This window comes from Anthonomus grandis, chromosome 4 (genome assembly GCF_022605725.1).
Source record: "Anthonomus grandis grandis chromosome 4, icAntGran1.3, whole genome shotgun sequence".
NCBI classification, from domain to species: domain Eukaryota; kingdom Metazoa; phylum Arthropoda; class Insecta; order Coleoptera; family Curculionidae; genus Anthonomus; species Anthonomus grandis.
In genome coordinates, this window is record NC_065549.1 from 30,340,334 (window position 1) to 30,354,183 (window position 13,850).

Genomic DNA, 13,850 nt, shown 5'->3' on the forward strand with positions numbered 1-13,850 from the left:
AAGTTATTCAGAAAATTCACGACAATTTAACATTACGCTGCAGGCTCTGTATCCAACAGACGGCAACTTTGAGCACCTTTAAAATTAATTATTAATTATTATTATTTATTATTTAGTATTTTTTAACGTTATCCAATAATTTTTTTTTCCTTAGTTTTTATTAAAGTTATTTATTTTTAAATTCTGATAAAATGGTGCCCTTTGGGAAAAAGATGCAGGATACCTTTTTTTCTGCTAAATAAACCAAGGAGTCTTAAAATTTTTGATTATCAGTGGCGTACTATTTTTTTTTATTAAAAAATTACTCTAATGCCTATCCGATCTACGCCACCGGTTGAAAGTAAAACATTTACTTTTTAAATTTAAAGCATCTTTATTAGGTAGCTTTATTGAGAAAATTTGACACCGATATCTTAAACAGTCAAAAAAACTAAAAATTAATTTCTTAATTTTTTTAAAAACTTTAACCCCCTATATTTTGCTTCTGAGGCATTTCCGACCCATAGTGTCTTATATCAAAAGTTATATTTGAACGTCCTCTATGACCCCCAAAAGCATGACCTTCTTATAAAAATCACCCTGTATAAGCACCATATTTTGATTATAGGATGAGTCATCTCTTGAGCGCAATACACCCTAACATTAAAGTTTTAAATAACACCACCCCTTTTATGATACATCACATTAAAGTTCTGTTCAAGTAGTATTCACCTGCACAAGAATTTTTCCTAAATTTTATACAAGGCCAAAAAAAGTTAAATAAAATAAACTCTGTTTTTATGAAGCGTTATTTGATTTAATCGTATTCTCAAAATGAATTCTATTTTGGGCTAAACAAAAGTATAATCTATTTTCAAACTCTTTTCTCATATTTTAACACTTCTCTTAGAATAGATGCACATTCTGTAATAATCCGTTGCCGAAGATCACCGAGTGAAGCTTCCTTTGTCACACTGGTTTGTTCCGGCTGTTATTGCTCTTGCCGGTCTTCTCAGTTACAACTGCGTGCTACGATCATTTGACTCCTATTATTTTTTTCTTTGTAGTATCTGATGGGTGGTGAGGATTTCTAATTTGTTTCGGGATAGGAAAGAGTAATAAGGCTTCGAGATAACTGGTTACCAGTTATCTTTGAGCGGAGCCCGATTCCCACTTCTCGCAGAAAAGCAAAGCTGGAATGAGTCGGACGGAGGATTGAGCGGTCGTAGCTCTTTGGTTTCTGGAAGTTTTGGTGGAGTTTTAAACAAAATAGTTTTTAAGAGGCCCCAGAGAAAAAAGTCGAGGGGTGTTGGATCTGGTGATCTCGCCGGCCATTCCATTGGACCTCTCCCAATCTCTGATTTGGAAACGCATTATGCAAAAATTTCCTCACAGGAAGAATATAAATCTTCATCTAGATTTCTACTTCCATGAATGTCCAACTGATTTTCGGTTTATTTAGCAATCTTAGGTTGAATGGTGATTTTCAACATTTCCAAGTAAGTTTCGCCATTAATAAAAAAAAACCCGACAACAGCATCACTTAATATTCTTGCCCACACATTGATTTTTTCTGGATGCTATATGTGTCGTTCCCTGAAAACATGCTGATTTTCATCACTCTAGAATGTGCATTCGTCGGTAAACCAAATGTTTTTTTAAAAATTCAGGCGTATTACGTAATTTTTCTCTCATTCCGTCGCAAAATTCTATTCTTCGGCCAGGGCCGTGTTCACGAAATTGCTTAAGAATTTGCATTTTTTTGGATGAAAATGACTTAATAAGTACCTAACGTATAGATTTATGACAAATTTCTGTTATCGCTGAAGCTTGGCGTAGAGACAATGTGTAATTCATAGCAAAATGTTCTAATACTTTTACATGTGTCGCTTCGTCAAGAACTCTACGCTGAATTCTTGTTTTGTTTTCCATCGATCCTGTTTCTTCAAATTAGAGAATTGGCTGCCTGACGTACATAAGAATGACTTACATTTTTTCTTTCGTTAAATAATGCAGCAGTCGTACGACCTAAAACCTACATTCCAGCATACTGCAATCCAACTTAGTAAACAAACTTTTTTTATCGGATTAAAAAAATTAATGTTACTTTTGACTTTTTTGACTGCCAGGTACAATCTGACACACTTGACTTAAATTAGATATTCATCAGTAGCAAACAAGAAAAAACAGCTTAGCGGTTATCTTTGGCAACGGATTTATTACAAAGTGTGCTTCTATTCCAAGGGAAGGCTTTCAGAAATTTTAGTAATGAGTTTAAAAACATTATTTTTGTTTAGCCCAAAATGGATAGCATTTTTAGAATCTAATTAAATAAAATAGCACTTTATAAAAGAGTTTATTTTATTTAACTTTACCTTTCTTTTACCCTGCATAAAATTTAGGAAAAATTCTTATGCGGGTGAATGCTACTCCAAAAGGCCTTTAATTTAAAGTGCTATTTAAAATTTTGGAGTTGGGATGCATCGGGCCCAAGGGGTGAGTAAGCCTTTAACCAAAAGAGGGTGGTTGTAGTTCCCCTACCCGTATAAAATTTTTACCAAATTGCGCTCTTCTAACTTCTTCAGTTTCATTGACGATCAAAGGAACAAATTCGCTTATTTGTTCGTTTTTCCCTCCTTTCCATTTAAGATGTTAGGGGTTATGTCACCTCCGCCCAGGGGGCTGCACGTGTAAACGTGACTTTTCACCAAACTTGTGTCTCCCTTGAAAACAAAATCGACAAGTCTAAGCGTCTGAGCGTTTTTCCAAAAAAAAAAAATGAATTGCCAGTAAATTCCGCTGTTTCGTTTTCGATGCGGCATCCTGTATACCGGGTGGTGTGTCGCCGAGCGGAACATAGGAAAACACATGTAAATTTTAAGGGGGACAATAAGGTATAGAAAAAATGTAAGATAACTTTTTTAAGAGACCAATCTGACAAACTGGGGACGCAACCTTTGGACTCGAACTTATTGACAATACGGTTAATGTTGAGATGGACGGAATGAGCTTGGTGGAGAAATAAACTGAAAACATTTCAGATACTGCTCTAAAACTGTTTCCCGCATAATGCCACTTAATTATGGCTATTTTTTCGTGTATTGAATAATTCATACTTGTTTTCAAATATCGACTGTCACTGATTTATTGACACTTTTTCTCACGTCAGTGACAATATTCATTTTACTGGTGCCCGTTTGGTTTTACCTGAACCGAAAATTTGGTAATTTTGCAACTACATTTAAATGAATAATTCAAGATTAGCTTATTAAAATTTTTTGAAACTTTGCACGAGGGTTTGCCAGATTGGTCTCTTCAAAAAGTTATCTTACATTTTTTCTGTAAAATATACAGGGAAGCCAATAATTGACCCCCTCAAAATTTACATGGGATTTCCTATGTTCCGACGCACCACTCGGTATATATATGACATTATAGATTGTATATATAATTTTATTTCAGTGACTTATATTAAAACTAGAAACTTACCGAATTAGTTATCTTTTCTAACTCTCTTGACAATCTCTCAATTTCCTTTTGAGAATATTCAATAAGTCTTTCACTGCTGTCCAATTTTTGTTGGTTTTCTGCTTTTGTTTTTTCTAGAAGTTTCCTTAAACTATCATTTTCCACAGCCATCTGAGCAATTTGTCCTACTTGAGACATGTTAGAGGTTTTCAATGATTGTAGTTCCCTTAATTGATTAAGCAAATATTGATTTTCCTTGTCTAGCTGGTCAACTTTATTTTGGAGAGAGGACTGATCTTTAAATTCACTCTGGGTTTCAGCATCGACTTTTTCAACCTGTAATTTAAAAAAAAACATTGTTTTTTAAAAAACTAAAGTTTATATATTCAATTAGTAACAAATAATAAGTATTTTTGTAAGACAGATATGATCATAACACACCCTGACGTATACCGGTAGTTAAGCCCAAAAACCACAATACTTGGAGACTAAGAGTTAAATTTCTTTGATTTAAATAAACATTGTTTGAAGTTAATTTATTATTATGAAATTAACTAATTTAAATATTTTTTTATACATAGGTCTTAAAACGTATAAGTTTAAGATAAGCAATTCATATTTTAGTTTGAAAGTCAACAAGCATAGCAAGCCAGCAATGAAGTACTCATTAATAACTGTAAACATTTAAGATTATCTTTGTTTATTTTCATATCCCTAAACACTGTTTGTGAAGATTTGAGTAAGTTTCGTCCTTGAATAAGATCTTTACAAATGAATTTTTTATATGAAAAACTTCTTTTCCTGGCTTAGCCAATTATATGAAACATATAAAACTCCTAGTTTTTAGCAGTTGATATAGAGTTCCGATTACTGCTTTTAGGCCTTGGCTTAACTTGTAAAAATTAATGTATGAAAGCTGTTTGAAAATTTTTGAAAGGAAATATTTTTCAAAAGCGTGTTTTATACAATAATCATAACAGCAAAATTTTGACAAACTATCAGATTGCAAAAAAATAGTAAAAATAGTAGACATTTTAAACTCGGGGGATAAAATCAGAATAGAAAGAGCTAGAATAAGCTGCAACGCCTAATGGGAATAGGAGTCGACCCTATTCACATTTAAGATTTTGGAGTTGGTAATTATAAATGGTCGAAAATTATAAATTTATTGGTCTCCCTCGAATTATAAATTGAGTGTAAGAGCGTTTTTTTTTAAACTGGGTGGAAAGATTTCATTGGCCTTCTAGTTTTATTTATTTCTTTAACGAAAATTTATCTGTAATTGTTAATTAGGATATTTTTATATTTCTATAGGATAATACTTTCTCAAATGTTTTGTGATGCATCTATCATAATTCGATTATTTATTATTTTATCATAGATAGCAAAGGAGAACGAAAAAATTATCTCGTTAATAAGTTTTTAAAATAATTTGGGATACTACTGTATTTCATATTATTTTGTAACTTATATTTAGATTATTATTCGCAATCATTGGATCCAATGTATTACTTAAATAAAATAAACGTACAATTTATTAGTAGAACCAATTATCTTTGTCACCGTAATTACCTCTTTAGATTTTTCTAGAAACTCAGCCTCCAATTGTCTAATATTTCTACACAATTCGTTATTCTGATTCACCAGTACTTCAATTTTTTGACAATAAAATCTATTTTCTTCTTCATACTCTACCAACTCTGCGTTTTTTTCTTCGAGTTCTTTACGTAGCGCCTCTATGTTTCCTTCATAAGGATTAATCTTTTTTATCTTATTTTCTAACTCGGAAATTGTATTGTTTAAGTTTTTATTTTCATTTATTAGCTGTTTTAGGCGTTCTTTTAAATTTTTAGCTTCGGCATCGTTTGCGTCCACAGAGTCGGACAATCTCTTTTTAGATAGGGTTGCTTGTTCCAAGACTTGTTCTAAGTGGGCTACTTTGCAGGACAGCTGACAACATTGCCTTTCATGTTCAACATTAGTCCTAAAATTTTTTTTTTTAAGATATGTGCTTAATTAGGTGGCATATCCTAATTAAATCAATAAATAGATGTTGCTTAAATAAGGCTTAAATATGGCAACTTATATAATAATTTTAGAACATTGAAAGGCTAAAATTAGTATCTAAACAAAAACTTTGTCTTATTTCAACATATGCACAGGGGCAAGAGGGGTGTTTTGCTTACAAACATATTCATCGAATCTCTGTTGTCAAGTTTACACGCATTTTCAGAAGAAGAAATTTTCAGCTTTATATCAACACATAATATCATAATGTTAATTTAACTTATTGATGTTAAATTTTGGATTAAAAATAAAAAGTAGAAATAGATATATGTTATCCTAAGCGCAAAAATAACATTTTCCAAGCAAAAAAAATATTAACATTCTTATTCCTAAAACCGCTTATAAAAAATTTAAAATGACAACAGCGCAGCAAAAGCTGATGCCATCTCGTGAAATTTCATCTTGACAAACGGCTTGGTGTTAACGTTCGGCATTTGTGAAGTTATGTTTTTTTTTTTAGTTTTTGGTGGAAAAAAGTCAAAAAGTTGAGTCATTTCAGTGTTTTGTTTCTATATTATTACGATAGTAAAAACTTGTGCCGCACCATGGGAAAAAGGCGACTTTTAAGCCGATCTGTTTACAAGTAGATACCGATATTGTCATAACATCATTAGCCTGTCCAAGCGTTAGTCTGGTAAGAACCAACGGTTACTGTCAAAGATGTCAAATAACGTCACGGTTAAGGCTATCGCTTAGACGGGATGTTTTAATATTGCGGTCGATCGGTTATTTGTTTACATTTATATTTTGTGGCGCTGTATTGTGTACATTCAGGGCCGTTCCTAGGGTATCTCCCGCCCGGGTGCGAAAAAAATTTTGCCGCCCCTCCTTTACCCCACCGAATCCGGCCTTTGATAAACATTTGTAAATAAATAACTTGAAATAATTTAACGTTAAAAAAAACAACATTTTAGAAACAAACACTTTATTTTATATTAAATCATAATTTTATTTACAATTTATTTGTAATGTAATGTATTTACAAATAAGTTGGAATTAAATACAAACATTTAATTAATATACATACATTTAAGTTGTAGTTAAATACATACATATTATTTACTTACGCAACATGCACTTTATAATATGTATATGTACACATAAAGGGGCAGGTAGCTAACATATCCAATGATTATACAAAGTTTGCTTTTCTCGCTTTTTTTAATGTAAATGTTTTAACAGTGTTAGACACATCTATATTTTCTGCAATTTCTTTTTCAATACTAATTATTGATAAGTCAGAAAGCCTCTCTTGACCCATTGTGGATCGTAAATAATTTTTTATTATTTTGAGTTTAGAAAAGCTTCTTTCTCCACTAGCTACTGTGATAGCTACTGTGACAGAAAATTCTAATGGAAATTACTAAATTGGGAAAAACGTAGATGAGGTTCTTTACAAATAGGTAGGTAAGAACATTTAAGGCATTCATTTCAGGGGAAATATAGGGTGCAACATTAATTTTATCAGATAAATCTTGAGCTAAAATATCTTTTTCATTTTTTGATGGATCCTATAAAATTTTCTCAAGAGCTTCACATTTTGCAAACCTAATTGATTTTTCTCTTTGGAGAAAGCTATGTAGGTTGTTAAGAAAATTAAACAACGTATCATGTTGCTTCATTTGCTCGAATCTTTCTTCCAATTTTAATAATGTAGTATCTAATATAACAAAATAAAAATTAATCTTAAACTGATCAACTGGATTTTTAGGGGCCTCGTCTACACACTCATAGTCAAATAAACGCTTTTTTGTTCGGGGTCTAACAATATTAATCGGAGGAAACGAAGGGTCATAATCAATATCTTCGGCAACTTTTTGGCCTCCTCTAAAATATCAGTGAAACCTTCATCTGATCTAATACTAGATATATATGTTTTAGTCTGTTTTAAGATTAAAATAATATTAGGTAGGGCAACATCGGATTCCTGCATCACTTTACTTGCAATATTAATTTTTGTTAACACATTATACCATATAATAATGGAACAAATAAATTTAAACGACTTAATTTTTAAGAGTAATGAATTAGCCATAGTTTTGGTATCGGAGTCCCTGTTATTATCAGAGTAAAGTACAAATAAGGCGTCATATATTTTTCCTAAATTATGTCTAAGAACTTTCAGAACATCTATTCTGCTTTGTCATCTAGTACTAGAAAGAGGTTTTAGTGTTAACGTTGGGATTTCATCTTTTAAAACTTGCCAACGTTTAGTTGATGCGGAGAAAAAAACGTAAAGCTCCTGCACAATAGCAAAGAAACTTGTAATTTCTAAAGATGCTTTTGCAGCGTCATTAACAACTAAATTTAAGCTATGGGCTGCACAAGGCACGTAAAAAGTTCTAGAGTTCAATTCAATAATTTTTTTTTGTAAACCATTATTGCGACCCTTCATATTCGCTCCATTATCATAACCCTGACCCCTTAAATCGCCTAAACAAATAATGTTGTGAGTCTCCAAAAAATCCAATAAAACATTAGTTAAGCCTTGTCCTGTCGAATCTGATATTGTAATGAATCCCAAAAAATGCTCTCTAATTTCAATTTGCTTTGATGTATTATTTAATAAAACAAACCTTATTACAATAGTTAGTTGGTCTTGATGACTCACGTCAGGAGTCGTATCCAAAATAATTGAAAAATATTTACTAGCATTTAACATAGATATAATGTCATGTCTTATTTGCTCTCCCAGAAGAAAAATTAATTTATTTTGAATATGAACACCTAAATAATGAGGCATATTTGATGGAGTTCTTTTAATCCTGTTATGGAGTTCTTTTTATCCTGTCGCATATTGTTTCATTAAAATTGGCAATTGTTTCGATTAATTTTAAAAAGTTTCCGTTTTGTTGCTCGCATATCTTGTTATTGTCACCTCTAAAACTCAAATTTTGACCGGCTAAACACTTGACAACATAAATTATAATTTTCAAAACAGAAACCCATCTATCTTTTTCCATGTTTATTAATTTCTCGTTTAGTGAATCAGTTGTCGTTTTAGAAGAAATTGATTGTTTTAAATCAAGCCAAGATTTTGTATTACAAATATGCCCCTTTGACTTTTCATGTCTTTCTATAAAATTTGTTGACTTAAATGTCTCCAATCGTTATAACCCTCAACCAAACCACTACCACCAGAAAAAGTTTTAAATATTTTGCAAGGAAAACAATATACACAATCTTTTGATTTAGAATATACTAGCCAAACCCTCGGAATTATTTCTCCATTACACATTTTTTTTATAATAAATAGATAAGAATCCTCTATTGTCTTTATTTAAAGGAAACGTCATATCAGTCTCCGTTAGTTGCGTAGGCCCTTACTCTATAAGAGTTAATTTAATTTTATCCAATAAAACATTTGGCCAATAGCCAGGATCCTTATAGACATTAATATTTTCAAAGCTTACTTCAGATCCTTGTTCTGCTAATAAAACATCACCTTCCAGTATAGTTTTGGTATTCGATGAGTTCTCCTTCTCTTCTCCGCTATTGACCATTATACATATAGTCTCCGTCACATTTTCATCTCGGGCTTGGGAACTTGATGGTTTGTCATGTGATCTTGTTGGGATTAAAAATGCTTGGAGTGAACTGCAAGCCTTTTTAGTTAATTCTTCTTTTTCACGCTTTCGTTTTCTGTACTGTGCTCCAGAAAGCTTTTTTCAATTATCAGACATCTATAATAAAACAAATCCAAAATTAAAATAAATCCAAGTTATCCTATATTTTGCCTGAATGAATAAAGAGATATATTTTTAACGTTTCAAATAAAAAAAAATAAATATTAAGATTAAATGCTACTTTTTTATTAAGCAAATAACTAATATTTGAAAGATGAGTAGCCAAACGGAATTAGTGGATGAGTGCGACCACTGGCTATTCATAACGCATATCATTTTTTCCTCAAGTTCAAAATTAATTATTTTTTTTAGTTATTATATTATTTGACTCTAAATAAGTCAACATTACTTTTTAAAATAAAATTAATTGTGCTAACAAAAATTTTAAAAATCTCAAGAGTAAAAAAATTGGGAGATTTCTAATAGGAGCAATAGGTATCTAAAAAAAGGAAAAAAAACTCCTTCAATTTCAGGAAAAATAAAAAAAGATTATGCGTTATAAATAGGCAGTATAATAGCATTTCCGTTTGACTACCCATTTTCCAAACATCCTATATATTTCAAAAATATAAAAACGATATTTAAATTTTATATGACAGCTCAAAAAAAAATGTAATCAAATTAACGTATGTGTAGAGATACTTACCTTTTTAATTTTTACTGTCTGTTTTACCACAATATTAAACAAAAGCTTTTAATAACGTTGTGATTTACACGACTACAGGCTACACGCTTAAAATTAAAAATGAACGGACTGAAGCGTATATCTAGGTATACCTATTAAATTTGAATCGGAAATATAACTAATAATATTTAGAATGTTATAAAGTAACTTTAATACATTAATTAATAATTAATAATATTTACATATGTATAATATTTTAAAATAATATGTGTATAATAGTTTTTGAAACAAGTTATTAAATTTTAAAAATATTTATTAAAAAAATATTTATTTAGTTTTTCTTGGGGCGGTTCCGCCCTTCGACCTGCCGCCCGGGTGCCCCGCACCCCCTGCACCCCCGGGTCGGAACGGCCCTGTGTACATTGGCTTTGTTCTTAAGACTTCATTATTCTTTTGGATGGAGTTTGGACAAAATCCACTTGTTGTTTTACAGTTATTAAAAAATATTGGACTTAACACGTTTTTGTATATTTTGGCAAATATGTATATAGTATTATAGTACTTTTTGTTTGTTTATACAATCCGTTTTCGATTATTTTTATTTGTCAGCTATCAAGCGCTATAACTTTCCTCCTAAGCAGGGTTACTGGCGGTTAAACCGATGACGTCATTTGACATCCCTCGGTAAATACCAAATGTCGCTTGTATGAATCGGTATTTACTTTTGGTTTTAATCACCCCTTGCTTGGACAGGCTACATATCAATGGACAACCATCGTCATAAACAAAGTCAAAATATAATAAATATAAAATATTTAATTTCCATTAAAATGCTTTTTATTATATAAGTGCCTTCACTCTAATGAAGTACGTTAAAAAAATGCATAAAGAGTTCATAAATGATAATATTTTTTTATATATTTATCATGTAAATATTTTGGACGACGTCACTGGTAAAGATTACTTGTGTCGGTCGAATCAACATAGCGCTCGAGCGGCGTTGCGATGTTGTTGCCTTTTTCTCTAATATATGTTATCTACATTCATTTCACTTTGAATGTTGCCTGATTTATAGGGTTACTTATCATATTTTATGAAAAAAATGTTTCATATTTTATTGAAGAGGAGTAATATTGTTTTTTTTTGCCATTTCTATCTACATAAGCATTTGGCATCATTGCATCAGAGATGTTGCAACGAACTGCCCATAGTTACATGGCAATACTAATTCTAGCCTTTCAATATTCTAAGATAATAATACACATACCGGGTGGCAACGAAATTATCGCACAGAGCGTCATTCAGATTTTTCATAAAATTCAAGACAAAAACTGCCATTCAAAAATATTAATAAACGGAATCCTGATTGAAGATAAATCAAATTTTTTATCTTTTATTAAGAACTGTATCATTTATTTGCGATTTTATTAAGCTTTTTAACAAAAATTGAATCACTGATGATATATACAGTGCCGACATATTGATTTTGGAAAAAATGGCTTATAGCAAAATTTTAAACAACAATGCTCTATCGAATGTTGTCATAAAATATAGCGCCATTTAAAATTATCCACTTAGGTCTAATTTCAGTGAGTGATATTTCATTTTTTTATGGAAAATATGATCTTTAAAAAAGCACATCAACGGATGAAATTTTAAAATTCTTAATTAAAAACAAATGAATGACGCCTGGCCAATGATTTTCGTTCTCACCAGGTTACATACCTGTTTAGTTCAATTTTTAATTTCTTAATAATTTCCAAATTATTTTTATTTTCCGCGGTCACAATAGCCAAAGTATCCGATAAAATTTGATTGTTATTGTTCACATCGCTTAGCTGTTGAATAAGTTGGGCCGTGCTTTCTTCAAATGCCTTTTCCTGTTTTTCCAATTCTTTTCTAATGAACTGTACCGCTTTCTCGCAACAACCTGAGTATGACATATTCAAGCCTGAAGCGGGAAAAATTTATTTCTAATCTCAATATATTAATAAAACTTAACTGAATATACATTTTTAATAATGTTACCTTTTTTAATATTAGGAAGAGATGTTGGAGCTATAGAAGTAGATAAACTTGTACACTTTGTCAATCTGCTTTTCTTCTTGGAAAGAAGACGTCGAAAACGTTCATTTTCACTTTGTTGAAAGTCTATTTCATATTTTAGTCTTCGTATTTCGTCATTTAATTCCTTAAACTGTGGATCTATTCCTTTGTAATCTCCGCTTTCTAAAGTTATTAAAATCTTATTAATATATTGTCAAACAAATAAAAAATATAATTTAAACCTGTTTGAATACTATGGTTCTGAATGTGATAGATATATTCAACCGCACAACCAGAGTGTTCACATTTAATAGTTTGTAATTGCTTTACTACTTTATCTATTAATCGCTTTAGAGTTTGATTTTGTTTTTTCACGATCTCTTCAAGACTGCTCACTTCAGTTAATGATGGGGGAAATGCTGCTTGATTGTTTAATAAATAATTTTGGCTGCAAAAAGACAAAATAATTTATTTTTATATTAGTTTTAAATAGCAGATATATTGGATTCTAAAATGAGGTGAAATATTCATATGCTTAATTATTTAAATTATTCGTAGCCGCTGATTGGATTGCCAGACATTATTGTATGTAATCAACAACAAAAGTTGTTGTCAACAACTTTTGTTGTTGATTTACATACAATAATTGTGTGTTTGCTCAAACGAGAGAGATGTATTTAGTTTTGAATACATGGTGGATGACCAATCACAAGGCGTCCGTTTAACGTCGGCAGCCGATATGTAGCAAATAAATCACAGCTTAAGTATCGACGACGTGAGAATATTACCTCGGGCATACAGTGAATTTTTTGAAAGTTTCCCGGCCAACAATTTTAGGATAATCAAATTTTTCGCAATTGAGTATTTATATCACATAGCTGCAAGATTACTTCATAATAAGCATATTTTTAAAAACCAAAGCTATTAATAAAATGGTTGATCAATACAAATAGAAGAATACAATTAAAGAACCTGATTCATCCCAATATCTGTATATCCAGAAGAAACGTAGAAAGTATCTCTTGTATATCAGACTTTTTATTGACAACGTTAAAACTTTAACTTGACTCGCGTTAAGTGTCGTTTAATTGTTCCCAAGATAAATAAAATACTAATACTAATGTATTGTGCGATAATCAGTCGAGCCCACCAGAACCAAAGCAGGCCAAGATAGATGACGTATGATTTAGGATAATGCAACCAACAAATAAGTAACACGCTCATTTTTCACAGTTACAGCACTAGAAACCGATGTGGCGATGTATCGGACAATACTCCACACACTTCATCAAAAAAATGCCGCACTTAAATCACCTATCAGAACAACGAATAATTAAATAAAAGAATAACTAAATAAAACACATTCATTATAACGAATAGCAGACCAACGAAGAGTTATTTTCAGGAACAACCTGCTACCACAACCACATATAAAATAGATAAAAACAGAAGTAGAAAGAGAGATCAATCAATAAGAACCCTGAAATGAAGATCTAGACATCGATAAGTAGATGTCCAAAATAGAGGGCTCACAACAAACCACCCACAAGTAAACTCTAGGCCTTTAGTACTTCGTCGTCCAAGATCGTTGAATAATGGAAACATATCAACGACTCCTTGCCGAATTCGGCAGATCTCATCCTACCAAGGGACCAATACTTCCAAAACTTACTTACACCCCAAACACGCGGTCATTTCTAGCAATTGAAAATCAAAATATACAACAAAATATGGATTTAGAAGAAATGCATTTAAAGCTATCTGTGCAGCCTTCGCAACTATCGTAAGCAAAAACCAATACAACCTTCCAAGTAACGCAACTCATAAAAACCAAAATGGAAACAAAGGCTACACACGTTTAAAAGCTAAATTAAAGTTTAAAAGCTATAAAAGGATAATAGAAGAACGTAACAAATAGCAAACGGGCATATGTCAAAAAAACATTTAAACAAATTGCCAGTCAAAATAAAACAGAAACTAGATAGAAAAACCGAAAATGAAAACAGTTCTGGAAGATGCCCTAGATACGATCAAACAAA

At 31.3% G+C, this 13,850-nt stretch overlaps 1 protein-coding gene across 1 annotated transcript in view; it reads right to left on the bottom strand.

Annotated features, from left to right (window-relative positions):
- The window catches only part of LOC126735583 (desmoplakin-like), a 55,163-nt gene that overhangs the window by 33,646 nt on the left and 7,667 nt on the right, over positions 1-13,850 (bottom strand). Inside the window, exons 4-8 of the mRNA XM_050439611.1 lie at positions 12,054-12,259; positions 11,794-11,994; positions 11,491-11,716; positions 5,020-5,431; positions 3,469-3,783 (exon numbers count right to left, since the gene is read on the bottom strand). Coding sequence (XP_050295568.1) covers positions 3,469-3,783; positions 5,020-5,431; positions 11,491-11,716; positions 11,794-11,994; positions 12,054-12,259 — 1,360 coding nt within the window. The remainder of the gene's footprint in view (positions 1-3,468; positions 3,784-5,019; positions 5,432-11,490; positions 11,717-11,793; positions 11,995-12,053; positions 12,260-13,850) is intronic.